The 22,522-nt window shown below is 36.9% G+C and overlaps 1 protein-coding gene across 1 annotated transcript in view; it reads right to left on the bottom strand.

The window, feature by feature from the left end:
- Nucleotides 1-7,463: 7,463 nt before the first annotated feature.
- Nucleotides 7,464-22,522, bottom strand: part of ube2e3 (ubiquitin-conjugating enzyme E2E 3 (UBC4/5 homolog, yeast)) — a 36,155-nt gene continuing 21,096 nt past the window's right edge. Inside the window, exons 4-5 of the mRNA XM_056755238.1 lie at nucleotides 12,579-12,711; nucleotides 7,464-8,911 (exon numbers count right to left, since the gene is read on the bottom strand). Of these exons, the coding sequence (XP_056611216.1) occupies nucleotides 8,750-8,911; nucleotides 12,579-12,711 (295 nt within the window). The 3' untranslated portion in view covers nucleotides 7,464-8,749. The remainder of the gene's footprint in view (nucleotides 8,912-12,578; nucleotides 12,712-22,522) is intronic.

Below are 22,522 nucleotides of genomic sequence, written 5' to 3'. Positions count from 1 at the left end.
CATTACAATAACCTCCCTGAGGACCTACTTAGTAAGCTATCCGAACATCATCATGAAGACAAAGACTCACCAAATTATGGACCAGAAGCCTCTCGGGTGTGGAGTGTGCGCCATCTGTTGGCTGGGACAGATTTGTGCTCAAAGATCGCCCTTTTAGCCAGGAGTAAGATCCGAACCAAGACCCTTCTAGAACCAACCACTGGATGGGAATGTTTATGAGATCAAGACAATATCATGCATTTGTGTTGTATTATAAATAGCTGTAGTATAAATAGGGGTCTGTGATTAGGTTTCCATAAAATCCAATAGGAAAAGAAATACTTTAAAATAAAGCCAATTCAATTAAAAACAGACTAACTCTAAGCCAAAATGTCATTACCTTTAATTTATGGAGCCCATTTTATTTGAAAGATGCCATGAACAGATCAAATCTAAGAATATTTTCATCAATTTGGTGACACCAGTTTTAGAAGCGCACGCTCACTATATAATCTGCCGTCTCAGTACACACGGCTCATCTAAATATTATGATTCTGGAACATACTGGTTGGAGTGGGAGAGTTTCACACCTCTGGTGTCTAAAATGAGAACACTTATTAATGGAAGAATGTGGTGAGACCTAATTGGGGTCTATTGGGATCTTGTGGCTATGTTTCATCTGAAATGGCTTGAAATGTTTGTAGCCTGAATAAAAATAGAGTGAATGTAACTGATGGAACACAAAAGTTATATTTATTGTGGTAAGAAAGCATTTCATAAAAGAAAGTAATAAACTGTGTTTTACGAACGCGTGGTGTCAATTTGTTACAATTACACAAATTATAAAACAAAATCCTTCATGAAACAGCAACAAGGTCAAACTTTTGGTCAATAGAAAATGAAATAAATGAATAACCTGTGTAACTTTAAATCAAATACAACCCTTCTAAAACAACAGAAATGGTTCCAGTATTTAAAGGAATGGCTGCACCTTCAAAATGAAAATTCGATCCTCGTTCAAAATGAACGATTTTTTCATTTCAAAAAGTAAAAACAAGATATTTTGAAATATGTTGGTTACCAACCAAAAACCGACGTCACAGGCCCTTGAAAAACAAGAGAGGGCTGGAAAGTGGCAGTTGACCGCCCCCTGTCAGAGAGCTTCTATTGTCAGCCGCGATGAGGGCATTTACCAGCACCCATGCTAATCCACGGCTCACTTCATCTCAATTAAGTCTTTGTGTGTTCCACTTGTAGCAGCTCTAAAACAGCGGAGAAGAGGCCTGAGACACCCCCTATCCCTGCGGCTCGTGAACACAGACAGAACTACACGTACTTAAATTCACTCCACCCCTTCTTTTGTCTCACAGACATTGAGTAACATGGACAAGGAGGGGTTAATAGCCTGAACACGGTTTATGAGAATTTAATGATGAGAATTGAATGATGTCTTAAGAAAAAGGTTAAAGAATGTCAAGCTTTTAATTAAGTTGCCACTTTAAAGATTTAAAAGCTGTTGAATGTGAAATACATCCCTGTTGAGAAACAAAACAAGTTCTAATAGTTTCCATACAATACCAATAAGAACCATCGGCTGTTTACCATTAAAACCATTTTAAAATGTTTTTAACCTTATTCCAGTAGGATTAAATGTTTTATTTGTTCATATCCAGATAACAACCTACCAATAGAACTCAACACATTTACAGCACACTGTAAAAATGAAATCTGTGTCGTAGTAGATGAAATTCATGAAATTAATTGAGCAAACTTTACTTAATTCAATTGTGTTCCTTTTATTTTAACCAAAATTTAAATTAAAACGATATAAAAAGTCTGGAATTGTAAATGAACAAATTATTGAGTGAATTAAACTTAATTTTATCATGTTCAACTCACTTAAACTTGTATAAAGGATCTTTACGATTTTAAAGAGATTCTGTTTGTTGTTTTGAGTTTTGTGGTCGTTCAGAAGACTGGTGCTTGTGTTCAGGTTATGGGAGAGCTCATGATGTGTTTTATCACTCAGTGAACAATAACGCTGCTAATGCCAGTACTGAGACAACTCTCCGACTACTTGTAAATCTTATATGTTGTTTACGATAAAAAATGTTAAAGTGAAGTTATAAAAGATAAAGAAGTTAACTCCAATGCTCAAATAAGTATTTCTTCTTGATTTTTTGGGGTAATCATGTGACATGAAATGATTTAGGTAAATTTGCTTGATTTTTTTATGAAATATTGCGTAAAAAATATACGCTTTAAAGTAATTAATACGATTTTGTGTATATTGTTACCATAATTTTTTAAGTAAATATCTGGCAGACCCACAATGACACCATTCTTTAGAACCGATACAATTCCCTTTTAACCATCAAATGCATTCGAATTTCTTTACTGGTTTCTATTTTGAGGCAGAAATAGTGTAGATTGAACACAGCAATGCAACTTATTTGTTCTGTACAGCCCTTCTGGAACTTTACTTGATAAAGCTTTAAAATGCATCCGAGCCACTAGCAGAAAATAGATCTAGAGTCCACCCAGACAACAACTGACAAAAAGGCACTTAGAAAAATCCTTATCCGTTCGCTTTTAAAATCACATCAGGGCAAATACAACTTTGCCAAAACAAATTATACACATTGTAAAATAATAAAAAGTGAAATCTACAGGGTAGAAGCAAGGTTAGAGTGAGATTTGTTTTTAGTGTTTGGATGGATCAACATAAATCATGTCTGTCATAAGGGGGAAGAGGAGAATCCCCTATCATTATTCACTGAACATAAAAGGGGTGATTCATATGCCATTCACATTCTGCCACCTGTGTGTCATTTTCACAAGATGTGTGATTAGATCAATGAAATAAACATACATAAAATGTAAAGACAAAAAGAAGATACAAGCCATGAATGAAAAAAATCATCATTACTACAAAATTGTATTTAGAAGCTACCATATGTCAGAGGAAGGAACGTTATGCTTTGTCTCCCTCATGTGGCCATATGCCCTGAATGGATAGATCTGTCCTGACGGAACTCTTAGAACCCTCTCTCGAACAAGAGTGTCTGTTAGGATTATATTTTTCCTGAAAAAAAATCCTTTAGAACCTGAACAGATACATGAAAAATAAGAACACAGCTATTTCATTATTGTCACGTACCACATTTTAGACAACATATGGAGATATGGCGATTTTGTAGTACCTGAGGAAATTTTAACCGAACTAAAACTTTAAACTAGTGTTTCTAAACCAGGAGCCTCAGCAATCGTCAAATGGGGTGCTTAACATGACTTTAAATTATATAAAATAAAAAGACAACTCAAATCAATGTATATATGGTTAGGTTATATTTAAGGCCAAGCTCTAGAACATTGAATGGGGATAATTTAGGGGGGGCTTATATATTGTAGGGGGCTTTAAAGTGAAAAATGCGAGATCAACTGCTTAAACCATTGAGGCCATTTAGTGTTTCTGTAAAATATTTTTGCTGCCTTAAAGGGCCGCAAATCCAGGTGTTTTCTTCAATGTTAAAATAGTCAGTGGGATCCTCAGAATGTTTCAGCTCAAAATACACCACGTATCTTTCATTAACTACGTTCAACATTCCCATTTGTGGCTGCAATGGAAAGCGCCGTTTTTGTGTGTGTTTTTTTAAATGCAAATGTCCTCCTTCTCCCCTCCCCGTATGCAAAATATGACGTAGAGCACTTACACATGTGCTTTGGATGACATCAAGACAAGCAATATGTCGGAAAGCGCAATTACGTCTGTAACGATCGATCCAACGAAAACCATATACTAACTGTAATAAAAATCACCTTAATGCCTTGTTCATAAATCCGAATGACATGTAGAAGACAAAAACATAGATAAAACAACATATGGACATAGGCAAAAACATGCATTTAGAGTACTTGTATATGACAAACAGGTATGTAAAGATCAGCAACCAGGTTTCTATGCGATCTAAGTATTGTCGCACTTAAACATACGAGACAACACTGAACTCCCAGAGAAAAAATAAAAATAAAGATGCTTAAAAGCGTCTTCACAGTGATGCCATAGAAGAACCATTCAGTCAAAGGTTAATTACTTTTTTATAATCTGAAGACATCACCGCAGGAGAGTTTAACTCAGCAGTAGTCACTACACTAGATATTATTTTACCCTATGGAGGAGGGATGGATTACTGACGGGCCAATGGGGCTAGTGCCTAGGGACCCGTGACTACCATGAGCCAGCAGAGCCTCTGGGCTTCAAGGTTGCGCCATCCAGTTTGGCACACAGAACCCAACATCAATGATGTTTATCTATATTTATTATATGAATTTATATATGAAATGATCAACAAATCATGTCAACACATCTTTTTTATGTTACTTCACCTTATTAAATGAAATTGATCATATTCCATCCATCCATCCATCCATCCATTTTCTACCGCTTATCCGAACTACCTCGGGTCACGGGGAGCCTGCGCCTATCTCAGGAGTCATCGGGCATCAAGGCTGATCATATTCCAATTTAACTTATTTATTAAAAAACAGCAAATTTAAATTCCATTTTGCTGGATGATTTGATGTTTACAGACATTTGTCACAGGAGCATTTTATGGTGTAAAATCATGTTTTATGTGATGTATTAAATGTGTATATTTGACATTTAATTAAAGACGTGTGTTTCATATGCCTTCATTTTGTCCATTTTAGATTTTTCGCTGTGTAGCTAATATTAGACTTCTATAAACCCTGTACAGATTATTTTTAGGGTAGCGCAGGCATTCGTCTCAGAGCGAGAACAGTTTTAATATTCATTATCATCTTAACTTTCAATTTCTACCACAGCTGAGGGAAAGAACGGAAAAAATGTGTGAGGGGCGCCCTTGGAGGTAACTGGCCACGGGCCTTTGAAGTCATAATCCGTCCCTGCTATGGACATGGTTCATTTAAAAGGAGATTAAATCCGTCGAACCTGTGAGTGATGTTGCACAAGTATCCCAGAAAACCTTTCAGTATTCAGATAAATAAAATACTAAGTCTTGAAAATGGTAAAAGACTTGGTGTCGTTACCGTTTGCTTTTCAGTTACAACCACAACTGATCATTAAATGTAAAAAATTGACATGAAAAATGTATCCATGTTAATATGGTACGCTGCACCAAACAGATTTTTTTCAGTGTACCACCAACACACAGCTTGAAATACTGCATCTTACAATGTAATGCTCACTTTAAATTGATTCATTCCACTCAAAATAAACATTCTCGAAATTATAACTCCTATGCAAGGAAAAATAACAGTTAAACTAGTACTCCATTCTGAATGTAGCCTTTGAGATCCCTATGGGAGGCTTTACAAAAACAGAATGCACAGAGATCATAACAGAAATGAGCAATTGACAACTAACACAAGAATCAATCCCTACATGATGCTGCATCGATCACCATCATCCTCACATTTAAGTGCACTTAACACGGAGGCCACCAGAGGGCTGCAAACATTCAAGTTGTGTCAGACAGCCGTATACATTCCACTGGCCTCCAGGGTGTAAATCTGACACTATCAACACAGGTCAGAATTAATCTCACTTCACTCGCAGTAAACGGAAAAGCTACACCAGGCCTCGTGGCAAATTCTCGATTGGGGAGCGACACCCAAAAAATCCAGACTCATTCCCTCACATTGTGAAAACAGAGCCAACATGAATGTGAAATGTACACAGGAGACCGAGTGACCCTTGACGCAGGCCAAAAATGACATAACCGCTCTAATTAATGTCATAGCCACATGTTTGTGAAGTTAGCAAGTCCACAAGTCAGTGCTGTGACCCGATATGACACTAAAGGAACATGAGGTATTCTTTAAACGCAAGCTTTTGATCGACAGCTGTCCCTGTCAGTCATTCAGAAGCTGAAATGAAGAGGTCAGGGCTTGGCTGGATTTTTGGCTTTGTTTTATTGCCGTGTCGTCATTGGCGGCCATTCAAAAGTCGCTGTGCATTCTGACAGAATTGTATAAATTGCACTTTTCCGACAAACATATCAATTGCAAATATTCTATTACATGTCTTTGGTGCATGTTATGCCACAGCCCATTTAAGGTTTAGTTCCCACGAAAATGAAATGCATTATTTATTTACCCTCATGTCATTCTAAATCTGTATGACTGAATTTCTTCTGCTGAACACAAATTAAGTTATTTTGAAGAACGTTGGTAACCAAACAACACTTGTCCCCATTGACATGTTTCAAAATATCTTCTTTTGTGTTTAACATAACAATGTTATACAGGTTTTGAACGGGAAGTAAATGATGACAAAATTTATGATTAATAAATGATGAGGGAGAACTAGCCCTTTTAGTTTATCTATGACGCCTTTAACCAATCAGCATTGCCAGAAAGACATTTTCCTGGGGCTCAAGAGATATCTGTCACATGACAAATGTTTCCAGAACGGTTTGCCCGTAAGCAAAGAATGCTGAATCCATTTGTATCTGCCACATACCACAGCCGAGAAACCAGAAGCAGAAATTAACCAGACTCAAGACAAGAATGACACTAAGGCCCGGTTTCACAGATAAGGCTATAGGCGAGTGCCAGACTAAAATTAATGTGTGACCTCTTTTAACGGACTAAAACTTGCCCAGAAATATCTTCAAATATATCAGTGCAATTGTTTTGTCTCGAGTTGCACACCAGTCATGAATTTTATAAAAAAGATATAAATATCTTAAGTCAACTTAGACGTAGTCCTGGCTAAACTGTGTCTGTAAAACGGGGCCTAAAAGTGCCAGTGACACAAACATTTGGGGATATCCACCAAAGAGCCAACTATTCCTCTATTTAGACCTAATATGAATATAGGTATCTGACAAATTATAATATGCCTATAAAGCCATTTAAATGGCTAAAAATCTATGTTAACCATATTGACTGTTTAAAGTTTAGGCTTCCATGGATCAAAAGACATTTTTGTCTTTTTATGTTGGTTTTTGTTTCACTCTCATGTGGGCCACACACTATCACATTTTCGGTTTCATGCTGACTTTAAACCCTGTGTGGTGTTCGTATCTGAGGAACCTTTTTCCAGATTTACTTACAAAACTATTTTTTTTCATTTTAATTATTTAAAATAAACATAAAAGATTATTATAACAATTCGGATTATTATAAAGATGTTAGATTGCTGGTTTAAGTAACAAAAAGCTGGTTTGTTACAAAAAGCATTTATGTTTTTATAAATGTGGTTTAATGGAGATGAATATTAGTTAAATGTGATGCTATATGTAATATTTATGATGCTTGTAAATTAGAAAAAAATCAAACATCTGTAAGGTATAATTTTACATAAATTGTTATGTCTGTATTGGAAAAAATGAATAATGTGTTGGGCCCAACGAAAAAAACACCACAAGGGTAAATGTTTACAGACCTCTTCACATCTTACAGACCCCCTTGTTGAAAACAGCACACACACACCTTACCCCGGGGAACAGTTTTTTTTTTATTGTGTTTGAGGGGATGTTACAGTGATGGCTCATTTCAGCTGAGCTACAAAACGTTCAATGAGATCTCTTCAATACAAACTGACAAAGGTATAACAGATTCACAACAGCATGTACCACAGAACTGGAAATGAGTGTGGGTCTCATATAAATGACATCATTTCTAATAATCTACAGCTCTTTTTTCTTTTTTTTAGTCTTTTTTTCGCTTTTTTTTCGTCGACTTCATACAGATAATGAATTAGGCTAAAATGCACCATAATATTTGGTTGACTTTAGGAACATTTTCCTTATTACATCACAAAATACATTTTTATATCCCAAAGAAGCAAGACTTGCAAGAAGGCTTTTTAAACAGAACTAAATCTACAGCTACAAAATTCTACTCCGGCAGCCTTTACCGCGCTCGGTTCTGTCTGCGCTCCCAGTCCGTATTGGGTAAAAACACGGGGTAGAATCAGTATGACATATACACAGAAGTCCGTATTGTAAAGGCTATAAAGATTTGTTGCACGTTGTAAAGTTGCCTCTCCTGGATCTTTACACTCCTGCGGGTGATGGGGGTGCGGGAGGGGGGTCGCGGTGAGGGAGGAGTGGAGGAGGAGGGGAGGGGGGACACAAAGGGAAACCGGGGTGGAGGTGGGGTGGCTCGAGGTGCCGCCGGTCTCCGTCTATGTGGCGTATCTCTTGGTCCACTGTCGAGCTATCCTGTCATGTTCTGCTCTGTTGGTCAGGTACTGAGTAGCTATGCTCCCCACCAGAGGATCCGCTGAGATACGGAGAAGAGAAATGAATAAAAAGAAGAAAGTGAGACGTTTTTATACCCAAGAGTCACAGAGAACAGTATTCAGAGAGACATCGGACAGGGCAGAGAAAGCAGAAAGAAACGAGATAGCTTTCATAGAAAATAAAAGAGCTAACATTCAGTTTTGGTGATGCGGCTGACAGGACCTCATAGATGTTTTTGAAACAAACATCATGAGGACACCTTTTGTCTAAAAAGGCCTATTTATACTTGACTTGTGATAAAAACCCTTGACCGTAAAAAGCACAAAAATGAAGATGAATGTAATGAATCTGTAACGTGAACAAATGAAGCTATCAATTTTAATTAGCACTTTCAAAATTAAACTAAATTAAGAAATGTGATCAATCATTTCCAGATCCGGTCTGTATTATTTAAAATCATTTATGATGAAGTGGGACGTGTTCCTGGAAAAACATATTTTGCCATTACTAGAACATCAATTCAATCCATAACTTCCCTATGAAGTACTCACCGGATTACAGTCCGTCAACAGGGAACAGATGGAGAGCAGGACCTTCGAGATGGTCAGAGCCGGGCTCCAGTTATCCTTCAGGATGTCCAGACAAATCACACCCTGACTATTGATGTTGCAGTGATAGATCCTCGTACGGAACGTGACCTGTGCGGAAGATAACCAAAGAGATTGGCAAAACTCGATGATGTTGGATCACCTGTGCAGAACCTTAGTTTAATGCTATGGATGTGTCTTAACAGGCTTTCATTATATAGGGGGCTTTGGAGAGCTGGATAGCAGCTTTCAGTCTTATTAACAGAGAGGAATCCTGAAAGCTATCGATCCGATGAGACGAGAGAGCTACGAAAGCATAACCCGACCTCGCTTTCCAACTGTGTGTCTGTAGCCGGGGTATTGATGACTTATGGCCTTGGCTTAAAGAGCCAGCAAAAGACCACGGTATTGTGGGAGGAACGAGTCTCCCGGGTAAAGGTCAAGAAAGGGCAGTGACGGATCATGAGCGTTGGCATATACAGACTGCCCTTCTTGTGTTTGTTGACGTTGTTGTCTCACGCTGCCCCTGCAGCAGCTAGTGAGACGGCAGTCACATGACACAGTATAAACCAAATGACCAAAATAACCCTGCCCGCCTGCCTGGTACAATGCTGCTATTGTATGAACACGGTGGTCTTAGAGTTAGACTCAACACAGGCAGTATGCCACGGGTGGTCTGCGTGAGGCCTGGTGACCGACACTGAGAGACACAACAACAGAGATATAAATTCATGTCCCAATGGGAAGACAAAAAGCAGGACAAATAAAAGAGAGAGAGACAAGTTCTGCTTTAAGACTACAAAGCTGCCTATACACAGCAGTTTTTAAGAAGTTATACGGTAGATGAGATCAAATACAAAATCTGTCCCAAACAATCGAAAGCCACAAGATTGCACAAGAAGCGTTTAAAAATCGAAAAGAAGGACGGAAGTTAGGAAAGAAAGAAAAATAATGAAGGAAACAAAGAAAGAAAGTAAGAAAGAAAAAGAAAGAAAGATGATAGACAGACATAAATAAATAAATAAAAAATAAGAAAGAAAGATGATATATAGACATAAATAATGTAATGAAAAGAAAGACAAACAGAGAGAGAAAGAAAGAAAGAAAGTTTGACACAGCGTGAGAAAAGAAAAACAGACATAATGAAAGAAAGACAGTTAAAATAAGACAACGTAAAGTAACAAAGACAATGAAAGAAAATTGGAATGAAAATGGAAGAAAGACAATAGAAACAGAAAGAATAAAAAGAAAGAAAAACAGAGTGAATGAATGGCTGAAATACAATGAGAAAACCAAAACAGACAGAAAGATTTACAGACATAAACAATTTAAAATGAAAGAAAAAAGACAACTAAATAAATATAGAACGATAGAAAAGAAAGAAGAGAAGGGTAAATGATAAAGAAAGAACAAAATAAAAAAAGAAATGGAAAGAGACCAGACCCAAAATAAAAGACATCACAGAGTGATGAAACCCAACTGTTCTGTGATGAGAGCGGTGCATTTGAGCTTCTTACAGCATCACTTAATCAATACTCTTTATTTCTGGATACAGTTGTAGGATGAGACGCCTCTGTCTCTCTCTGTCCCTAACACACACACCAAACCTCACAGCTCGAGTGAAAGAGAGCGGGCAACACCACAAAGCATCATCTCAAACAAACGTAGGCAACATCGGCCCCAAAGTCGGCCCTCGTTTCATCTTGTGACAAAAGAATGAGGGGGCACTGGACCGCCGACTCTGCCTGGGATCCAGCGCAGAAGATGAATCCCGTTTATAATTACTGGATTAGAGCTTCACAGTGGCTTGATGTGAACAAAAAGCCTTTCCAGCTAGTGAACTTTATATAGACTTCTTGTTTACAGATGAGGGCCAGACTAGAGGCAGAGGAAACAGATTCTGATGGTAATTACTGAGAGACGTGAGTCTGACTCTTTCACCTTTACAGTCAGAGCCACAGTAAAACCTGGTTCTCTAATCCACACAGCTGCTTGTCACCATCTCACTAATTGCTTCATGTTGGTAATATCTGGAGAAAGAACACCTGAGAGTATGTTTAGCCACCCAGCTTATAAAAAAACCTGTTCAGCATCACATTACCCTTGAGGTTTTTTCAAATAGAGGTCAAAATCTGTTCTGAACTATTTATTACAAAAGTGTCCTTGTTAGACTTAATAAGTCTTAATTAAAGGTCAATAACCTTTTGTAGAAATCACCTTGGCCGGCCATAAATTAACAATAGCAAATCACACACAAAAACCATTATTAAACAAAATGTCACCTACTTTACAGTTTCATACTTCAATGAAAATTACTATGTCATTGTAATGAACTGTCTAGTTAACCTATGGTTTTGGCTACAGTAACCATAGCTTCCATTTTCCGTTGGAAACAATTGAAAAAACACAGCGTATGCTGGCAGATGCGCGAGGCGCTGCGTACGCAAAAGACGTGCGCGAATGTTGGAACTCTCCGTCTAGCACGTGTTTACATAGAGAAACGATGGGAAAGTAGCGCTGCAGGATGATAAATCACGGTGTCTTTATGAATGGCCGGGCCTGTCACTGTAGCCCACAGCACGCACATACTTTGTGCATTTATTACGAGTTCTGTATAGTAACGAAAACATGTCGCACCACAACAACATGTGCACTCACGCTCCCAAATATATTTCGTACAAGTTAAATATATGGAGCACTAAAATGGTCGCAATTTTAAGCCCAGCACTACATCATGCCAATTTCGTGAGGATATTGTGCCACGAGATTTCGTCACACCCCTAACGATTACTACCCTTTTACTATAGTAAAACCATGGTTAATTTTGCAACTTTACGACCAAGACTGGTTGGCTAAAAGTCACACAAAGTTACAAAATGACATTGTACTGAGAAAGTTTAAAATAATGTGTTTTCAACACTTCAATTTCACCACTTGCTTTTATATTTTGTATTTATCTAATGCAGTGACATTACAACATGTGGCTTAAGTGTCCTCTAGTGCCGCGCAATTTTGAAGAAAATTTGATCATTTACTAAATAATGTGATATGCAATGCAATACTGCAATTCTTAAGGTAATTTTTAACTATTTTCACACCTGAAAAACTCTACAGACCACTTCGCAAGATGTAAACACTTGTACAGCAGCACTTACAGTTTCATTTTTTAAATCGTACATATATAATCAAATCTTCAAAGATTTCGGATTGTTCTGTTCAAATGTTTTCAGTGTTAAAAACTGACACAGGAAGTTCTATAGGAACCATATTAGTTTGCTCATATGTACCTAGCAGAAGAAAGCGTCACTTCTGTTTTCTTTATCATCTGCATGGTCCGAAAACTTTGACTACGCTGAAGAATTTTAATATTGTAATCCATTACGATATGCACACTTGATTATTAATATTTCAAATTCTCTTGCAGCTCTACTATAAATAACTCATAATGTGGAATGAACCATTCTGATATGCAGATTTCAGAAGCATTTCAAAAATGTGTTAGACACAAAGTGAATATAACTACTCCTGATATGAACATCAAATGACTCATATAGGCGTTCAGGTCCTGCAGCAGATGCAATAACACAGATGCAGCCCACTCAGCTCATCTCTGAATTATTCACCCTGTTCCGCACAGCGTTTCCATTCTGACTGACTTTAGTTTCAACCCTGCTGTGATACACTTGTGTGGACATTTTGAGTGACCTGAAAGATTGTGTTTGATTAAAGATGAAAAACACAGAAAGCTAAAAATGAAGACGGATGAGGTGTTTTTTACCTTTGGTGGCTTGAAGGGGTAATCAGAAGAGAAGGTGATGTCCAGAAAGAACACGCCCCCTTCATAGACTGAGCCTGGAGGCCCCAAGATAGTAGATCTCCATTCATAGATGTTGTCACCCTTGGGTCCCGCACTGAAAAGACACAAACATGGCAACGTGAGTGTGAACGAGTCAAATTTGGCTACTTTGATAACCTCAAAAATCCGTTGTTTTGTTTATGGTCAAATCATAGGTAGATGGAAACACAGACCTGTAAATATGCCAGGCTGTACATATGGCAAGGACAGCTCATCTTTGACAGCATAGATAACACAAAACATGCTCCTACACAGTCTTGTTTGTCTAGTGTTGCAAACAAATATACCCAAGAGTCTTCAAGAACCCATAAAACCATAAACATATTAAAAAAGCAAGCACTCAATGTTTTGCAAGATGAAGTTAATATTTAAAGTAAACCCTACTGCGCAATGATTTTTTAATGCTGAACGGCAACAGAATGACTTTATTTCACAGGAATCACACCCGAGGGACACAACTTATCAGGATCTCAAAAGTTGTTCATTCTGGTTGATTCTGGTTTCAGAACAAAACAGGTTGTTAAAAGAGGTATAGTATTTCCCACACTTACAGTATAACATTATTAAACAGTATGCAGAGGCTTCATATGCAACACACACAAATATTTTTAAAACACTTTTAGTGAGGGTACCAAATCTTGTACAAAACATGTCAATCCACATACTTCACAAGCTGTTCTATTTGTATTTTCTTTTTTAATAAAACTGCAATTAGTAATATTTTAAGTACATACAAATGGCGTTCAGAGCCATTTCCTTACATTCATTTGATTCACAAAGGTGAGATTATAAAGATTCATAAATTAAATTGTCAGATCTGATACGAGCCGTAAAGAAGCGAGGACATAAAGATACCTGAAATTGTGTTTCAAACAGAGATGGGGATTTCACACCAAAAAATGACTTGAGTATAGAGCTGAAACGATTAGTCGACATTGTCAACCTGCATGCTGGAGCAGGAGAGAGGTGACTGTTCTCCATCTAGAGCTAACTAACAAACTTAGCGCTAAATCTTTTTATGAGAGAATGCAATAATAATAGCAATGATTATAACAACAATAATCACATAATTACAGTTATGAAATTATTTGTTTTTGTAAAAGTAAAAAGCTTTGATCGAGCTTAAAAGTCAAGCCTGTTTTGATTATTATAACACTATTAGGTATTACATGAGAGGAACATGATTATAAGCGAGGGACGTTAAGTGATTATATCTTGACTTTATTTTTAAAATATTTTCTTCTTTTACTTTCTCTTTTTCATTAACTCTTTCACCGACATTGATAATTTATCTCGTCATTTAAAAAAAAAAAACGGTTCCCCGCTAAACGAGATATTACGGCAATCAGTGTTTGTACTGTTGTACAGCAGGTGCCGCTGTTACACACCTTTGGGAAAAGTAAAGAATCCCAGAACCTAGAACGTATATTTCTTATCGGTTTTTAATGATTGTTCTGAGTGGAATCTGGGCGGAATCTTTGACAAAAAAAACGAATTATCTCAAAATTATCTTTTAAGCAAAGTCATGAATTTTTTAAGAAACCTACCCAGATCTAAGGAGTGATAAAAAAAGAACAAATCAAGTTTGAAGAGTACGGTTTCCTTTATTTAAAAGCAGAGACTCGGTTCTTTCATTGGTCATATTGTTGGTCCATATATTCTGTACAGAAAATGTACTGTGAGCCATTAAAGTTTGGTTAAAAACCTCTGCCGTAGGCTGCCAGTGGCAACTTTTTTTTAAAAAGACTGACGGGGAAAGAGTTAAACTGAACTGTTGTCATAGAAAAGCTGCTTAATGCTTCTGTCAAGAGATTTGTTTGCATTTAAAAAAAAATTGGTCTGTAATATACCTGATTTATTTATTTATTTTTATTTAAAAGTTTGTAGAGAATATTTGTGTGATTCGAGTTGGACAGAATCAGCAAACTTAAAGAGAGTAACCAGTTGGTTCAAGTTCATTAAAACAAATTTCAAAAGCTGAATTGATTTTATTCATTATGTAAATTATCTATAACTCAATGTTTTAACTAGTTGCAAAAGCTGAATAATCATTAAAAACGTACTGATTAGTCATTGAAATGACAGGCGATTAATCGGTCTCATAATCATTAGATTAATCGACTATCAAAATAATCGTTTGTTGCAGCCCTTCTTGAGTAAAATAAAGAAAGTCGATTTTTATTGTACTTAAAGGGACAGTTTGCCAAAAAATGAAAATTCTGTTATCATTTACTATCATTTTCAAACCTGTATGACTTTTTAAGAATATTGGTAATCGAACAATGGTTGAACCCATTCACTTTGATTGTATAAACACAGACCAATGCAAGTCAATTGGTACCACCGTTGTTCGGTTACCAACATTATTCAAAATATATTTAGGAAATCAAGTGCAGTAAACAATTGTATATTATGCTTTATGATGTAGTGAAGTAAATTTCTGTACAAGTAAAAAACACTCTTTGGTGGATGGGAGGACCCAGTCAACACACAAACTGATGAGTTCACTTAACATGTTCGATAAATGCACAAATCTAGATGTAAAACTTTCCTGTGTGATTTCACTCATTTCTAGTATTAACCATTACATTTAAAACATAAAAATGAGCACAAATGTACAGTCATTAGATGCTAGATTAATTGTATGCGATTACTGTATCCACAATTTTAAATAGATCTCACAGAAACATCAAACCAACACCAAAGTAGGACAGCAAAGTTTATTCTTTGTGCCAAGCAGTAATAGAGTCAGAGGGAGCAACTACACAGCCGTGACTAATGGAAGACAACAAAGCAACCTTTTAGAAAAATAAAGTCAGAGTAATTCAGTGCCCAGCTTCTAATAGAGGAAACAGGTGAGGGTTCCAGACACTGGCGTAAGCAAACACTCAGTTATCTCCAACATCTATTTTTCAATTAGCATGTGATGAAACGTTCATCTTTGCCAGCAAGTCACCAGCCTACACACTGGATATCATGCTTCTCAGTGAGAGTGGACGGCTGTCAAACTCAATTCACCATAAAGCTGAGGGCCAAGAATAGCCAGAGAATAAAGTTAACAGGAGCGGATGGCGTGAAGAGCGTCGGAACAATTAACTGTCGCCATGTAGCTTTTTTAATTCTTTCAGGTGGATAAATCATCTAGGGCTGTTGGACACTCGCACCGCAGAGAGGATGAAAAACACTTTGAATACATCAGAGAGCAATAAATGGCAGATTTAGCGAGAGCAGCCGTTTCATAGATCATTTAACAGCTCAACAACATGCAGGGCTGGTCATCGCTTATCGCTGCAAAATCAACACATGACATTAAAGATGTCAAGGGAATCCTGTAACTGTATCTTAAAGGGGAAAAATGAGGGAGAAATTGAAAAAAATATTTTAACACCTCAGAACATCGATCTGACAAGCCTTCAGTGGGGGGTTAGGAAAGCACCAAGAGCGACGCGTAACGCATTGACCCAGCCCTGTGAGGACTTCACAGGATTACCACAGAGCTGCAAATTTCAAACATAAGGTGACATGTGGAGTCATAGCAGTCACAGTGTTGGTGAAACTACTTTGAAACTGTGGCTACAAGTTATCCACAGCTTCATTTCATGTTAGCTGATATTATAAGAGATAATACTATTACAAATGTACCAAAACAAACGAAAGTAACTACAGCAAACAATTTTACCAAATCCCAGCGTCTGATAACTCGCATCACAAAAAATGTACAAAATTAAACTGAAGATCACATAAGTTCAAGAAGCGGAAGCGGTTTAAAGAGCAATCTGCAACTTTTTTGTTAAATGAACAAAAATCTGTTCTTGAGCAAGTAAAAAAGTAATTGAATCTTTCGCCTTACCCCCATTTGCAACAGTAAGCATTTTATTATCTTTAACTTTGATTTTGCAGGAAATGTCAGTGTAACGTCATTTGACTTCAACCTACTCAAACATAAACCTATGTTTAATGTTGTGTTTAGAACAAACGTGAATGGCGCGTCAAGCGCGAGTGATTTACATGTTAAGTCAATGCAAAGACGCGATAGACCTACTTGCGGAGCGAATTGCGCGAATGAGGCGGCGCGAATTGCACGAATTAGAAAAGGCTGAACTTTGGCGAAAATTCGCGCCGCGTTAACCAATCAGGAGCTTGCTCTAGCAGTCAGGTGATTATGATGTTGTGAGCGGAGGCAGAAATCTTTGCTGTATATGGATACCTGGAGCTGTACCATACATCTTTTATCGAAACAGAAATAAAAAGGATATTGCTTAGAAGAAAGTGAGTGAGGAGGTCGGACAATCTGGCAAGTTGTCAAAAACTATCTTTATACAATTTGAGCAATATTAATATACGAGACTGGAGCCGCCTGGCAGAAACCCCTCCCATGACACGAATTCGCATCTGCAATGAAGTGAATTAGACGTGCGAATGAAGCGAGTAAACTCAAAATGTTCAAGCATCCAACTACGCGCGAATAGCGTGATTCATTCGCGTTTGGTCTGAACACAACATAAATGTATGTTAAAAAAATGTACGTTTTTTGTAGGTAAAAACATTTACGTACAAATGTGAAGACCTGCATTTTTAGGTTTCAAACAGAGATGGCAGTAAAGACGCAAATGTTAGATTGCAGCTTTGAGGGATGACAGAAATATATAAAAAAAATGGTGTCATATGGCGGAAATACATGTTTTTCTGTGTCTTTGGTGAGTTATAAGTTCCCATGCATGTATTAGACACATAAAATTGCAAAAATGTCCAAAAAAAAAAAAGAATTATATCTAAAAGCAAATGCAAACCCAGACCTGCCTAAAAGGCCTCGTGTAACCACACCCCCACGCATGTATGTCACTTTGTGGTATGATTTGACTAAGACCGCTCAAATGTATACGCAAGAAAGGTGAGAGGTCTTGTAAATCTTATTGTACCGTCACCGGCGCAGCCTGATGTTCTGAATATGGTAAGATGCATTACATTTCCGTGCAGTATTCGACCAATCAATACGCACTAGTGACCTGGCCAATCATAGCACACCTCGCTTTTCAGACGATGAGCTTTGTAAAATATCAGCGCATTTCAGAGAGGCGGAGCAAAGAGGAGCATACAAACATGCACAGTATGTGGAAAATACCACGCTTTTAAACCTTAAATCGTGTATAGACATTGTATTACATCTAAAACAAACAATAATATTCATTTTAGCCAAGCCAATGACCCCTTTAAACAGATGAATTTACACTCGATGAAACGGTCTATGTATCACTTTGCAAAATGTAAATGTTAAATGTCAATTTTTTATCTTATATATACAATACAATCTTAAAGATATTGGTAAAAACATTTGGTTGAAAATATTCTGTTGGTTGTATTGTGTTTTGTATTGTGTTCAAACGTTTGTGAACTGTTAAAAAAAAAATTGAAATTATTTATTACTGAAGTAGTTATTTTGAACCAGCGTTGTTTATGTTTTCCAAAGAGGTGTATGCATCCAAGAAAATTTGAATCATAACTTGCTGAACCACAAAAATAAACTATAAAAGCAAAATATTAGAGACTGCATTTATGCATCCCAAGTTGTCAAACAAAGTCATAAGCATAAAGCTTCACACATGGTCAAGTGCTTTGACAGACTGCTGTGCCGTTTAGTCACGTCACCACACAAATGCACAAGCATCATTACTTTCAGCTCCTTACAATATAACACTGGCTCACAACAGACAGTAAACCTTCAATCCTCTTCTGTTGATGTAATGTTTAACGGTGAAGATCTGTTGCAATTACGTTGATGTTGAAGTGGCACTCGTACCAGATTTAGCAAACTCTTAACAAAACATAACCGTGCCAAATGATTGAATAAAGCCGATGTTAATGGCCATACAAGCCCTCTAGACTCTAATGAATTCTTGGCAAACAAGTGGACAGTTGTGTTAGTTGAATCCAGACCGTCAAACGCTTCTCGGAGACACAGTTTTCCTTCTAACGTTTCCAAAACATACAAGAAATTCACACAAGCGGCAGGGAGGCGAGATAAACGGATTAGACCTACGCAGATATAATGCGGCATTAAATGAATTCTCAGACTCTACATTTACAGGTGTTCACCCATACCGATTCCATCTGCACATTGAGTGAATGTAAAGCAGGCACCTGAAGGAAAGTCTTAGGAAAGCCACCATAACCACATTTATAGTGCAATTACAACAAATACCATGTGCTTGTATTATATAACCCGGAAAGGATGTTGGCAGTGAATTTCATGCAGTAATCCTGCTGAAAAACCGGGGCGACCTCAATAATCCAGAGGCCCCTAGTGTAGGCCGTTCTAGCATCGCTGTGAGCAGCTCTGAGTCCGGGTATTGTGTAATCCTGAGTTCCCTCGAGGCGTGCACACACCATAATCACCTCAAATGTGTTTGCACTTCGCCCACTTCCTGTAACACACACATTTCTCCCTGCAGAGACTGCTTTAATGACCAAGCAATAACGTGTTATCCCTTATAGTTTAAGAGCAAACTCCCATTTCAAAAAAAGCTTCCATTTAGATTCTTACGCACACTTTTAAAAGAAGTGAGAGTTTAGGATATTAAGCTACCGCTGGGGCTGGAGATTCAGGGTCGTCTATCTATATATATCTGAAAAGCTTAGGAAGAAAGAAAATATAATTATGTTAATCTGAGCACAAACACATAACACCTATCCATCTCCATCTGTCATTACAGATAACTGAAAAACATTAAGGGGGCAGAAGGGGGTCTTATCTTAAGTCCTTCCTCCACATGCAAAAAGAAACTACAAGCACCGCCAGAGCTCAAGGATTCCACTAACCCCTTTGGAAATAGGAATATTAAGTATGTATGAATTGTGAGGTGTCCGTGAGTGCTTATGGTAATTATCCAGGGATGTACGTTAACTTTTTTTGTACATAGCACCAGTGCTACAGAAGTTTAAAGTTTTGTAGCACTTGCCAAATAGTTGTAGCACAAGAATACGTCTGTTATGATCTTTAAAAAAACATAAATAGACAGGAAAAGGTAAAAAGGACATTAAATTAAATTAGGGCCATATCATTTTTTTTTTACCGAATTTGTTTTTTAGTTCTGTATTTTCAATGCTTTACTATAAAGAAGTAAATATATTTGTCCATAAAAAATTGTAAAATTGGTTTATAAATGTACTACAAGTTAATTTTTTTATCATTATTATTCATGTCCTCGTATGGTAAGATAGAGACAAATCAACGAGTGTCACGCTTGTAACATGTTAAAGTGTGCAGGTCATTCACTCAAAGACACGCAGAACAAACAGTTGACATATTTAAATAGTAGAATTCAGCTTTCGTGATTCCTTGCATGTTTTCCCACATCCCACAGATCATAGAGTTCTAGATCAATGGACTCGATTCAGCCGGAAAACAAGTTTTAACTGCAAAAGCGAAATAAAAAAAACGGTGTGCCATTATTTAACCTTACACACGAACAAGCATAACGACAAACGCACTTCACACAAACAAGCGGCTCTGTATAATGCACCTGCCAATCTGCATGTGTGCTAAACTATTACATTTATTCGTTGCACAGACCGATTTTTCCGTAGCATGCGGGACAATATATATGTATATATAGCCCTGTATCTATCTGTGCATATTATTAGACTTTATGGTACATAAAGTCAGACATGAATAAATCGCAAACAAATGCAAAAATGATAAAACAATATTTATGTTACTTATGTAATGCATTAAATGTTGACATAAATTTAGAGACCTGTACAAATTTTCATTTATTAGCATTTCTAGATGTATCGTGGACATTTGAGTCAAGTCCAGTGTCTGTTGAATTGCAACCAAATCAAACCTTAGGAGTGACAGAACATCATCCAACAGCAATGTGAAAGACTTGACAGCATAACAAGACACAGGAAAACTGTGATAAAAAGGATATCACATAAAAAACCTTTCTGATCTTATCCTCAATAAATGTACAAATACTACTGTTGTATTGCTTAAAAATTAATATGAACTTGAGCATCTTTTCTGTTTCTCCAGTTTTCATTTTCTGCAAATAGAAATATTATGTTTATTTGAAATTTGGGAGAAATATTGTTAGTAGTTCACGGAATAATTGTTTTTTACCTAAACCTAAACCTTTCAGAAAATCCGATTTTTATGGGTCTCTTAATTTTTTCGCGCAGCTACATATCACAAAATGTGAAGTTGTCAGTAATTCAACATTTGCTGTTTTTGCATGGCTTAGGCTTATGCTTGTGACAGTCTGGTAAAAGTGGCTCTTAAAAAAAAAAAAAAAAAAAAAGAGATATTGGCAATCGACCAAACACATTGTTAAAATAGCAGCAGTTTTAAAGCCACAATAGACACTAACAAGAGCACCTTTAAAATTAAGTGTATTTGCCAAACAGAAACCTTGACCACAGAGCTGTGACACAAAACGTGAAGGGTTAACATCTTTATTAATGAGGACAGAAAAAAATATAAAAGACATGCAAGAATAAACCATTGCAAACATGGTTGCAAATGTTGGGCTTATACTCACATTCCTCACATGAGCATGTGACTAACCAATAAACCTCAGCTCCAAAAAAATCGTCATTGTCATACATTCTCCCACATGACAAGATCTATTACTACAATTTGCAAACAACCGTTAAAATACATGCTTAATACTTCACAATAGGGCAGCGGGTGATATGTCAATAATTAAAACATAATATTAAAACCATACCGCCTGGCTTCATGTGCTGTAATAGATCGCCTGCCTCTCAACATTAAATATCCCATTGAACACACACAGATGTCACACAGTATTCAGGCGGTACGCAGAGTCAATGACCTGACACTGATTTCAAAATTGGCCACAATTAATGCGGTAACCTCTGGGGCTGGGCTTTAGACTTTCTCTTTGAGCTATCAAGCCTCTTTTGCTCTGCTCCTGCTGGCATACACAACTATAATCAACTGCCTGCCACTATCCAGCTCTGTTATTTGTCTGACAATTGGAATAAAGTCGTGGTCAGCCCTATAATTATGATGACATTATATGAATAACTATAATCTCAGCTCTTAGAATGTCAAATTCAGGGCAATTTATTACCATACAAAGAGAGCAGAAAAGGAAATCAAATCTCATGGCGTCACATTAGTAGGGTAAAAGAAAATAAGTTGAAAAAATGAGAGAATAAAAGAGGAAATGCAACCATTTAATAGTCTTGATATAGTTTTCTTTCCTAAATTGACATATAGAAACAGAAAGCTGGGGTACGTTATATAAAAGGGCTCGTTAAAGGGATAGTTTACAAAGAGGGTTGGGCCGATAAAAGATGCCATCGTCCCTCGCCGATGGCCAACAGATATGACTATGTTGAGCCGGCATCGTTATTCAACCTTATTCAAAAAAATTAATCTTCTCATAATTTTCTTATCCTTAGGCCATCTCAGATGTGTCTAACTTCCTATATTATATATTCCTATATAAACACACAAAGTTATTTTTTTTAAATCAAAGTTACTTTATATAGGCCAACATATACAGTATATAATCCCAGAAAATGTTAAACTCCAAAAGCACATATATCCATCACAAAAATAACCCAAATAATGCTTAGATTAATCCAAATATTAACATTTCAAATTGATTTAGTGAAACTAAAACCAGATGCAGCACAACCGAGGGCTAATTCTAAATATGGCAACAAATCAATAACTTCCGTTGCTTCGTGTCGAAATAATGCACAAGACACGCAGGATTGTGCCACCATATTGTAATCTAACACTACTTTACAAACTAATTTAACATTATTTAACCTAATTTAACACTTAATAAGCCTGAAATCGTTTTCCCACTCGTTTTGTTAACTCAAAA

Source organism: Triplophysa dalaica, chromosome 8 (assembly GCF_015846415.1).
Source record: "Triplophysa dalaica isolate WHDGS20190420 chromosome 8, ASM1584641v1, whole genome shotgun sequence".
NCBI classification, from domain to species: Eukaryota; Metazoa; Chordata; class Actinopteri; order Cypriniformes; family Nemacheilidae; genus Triplophysa; species Triplophysa dalaica.
The sequence above is the reverse complement of the archived record's forward strand: the minus strand, read 5'-3'. Positions and strand labels throughout refer to the sequence as shown.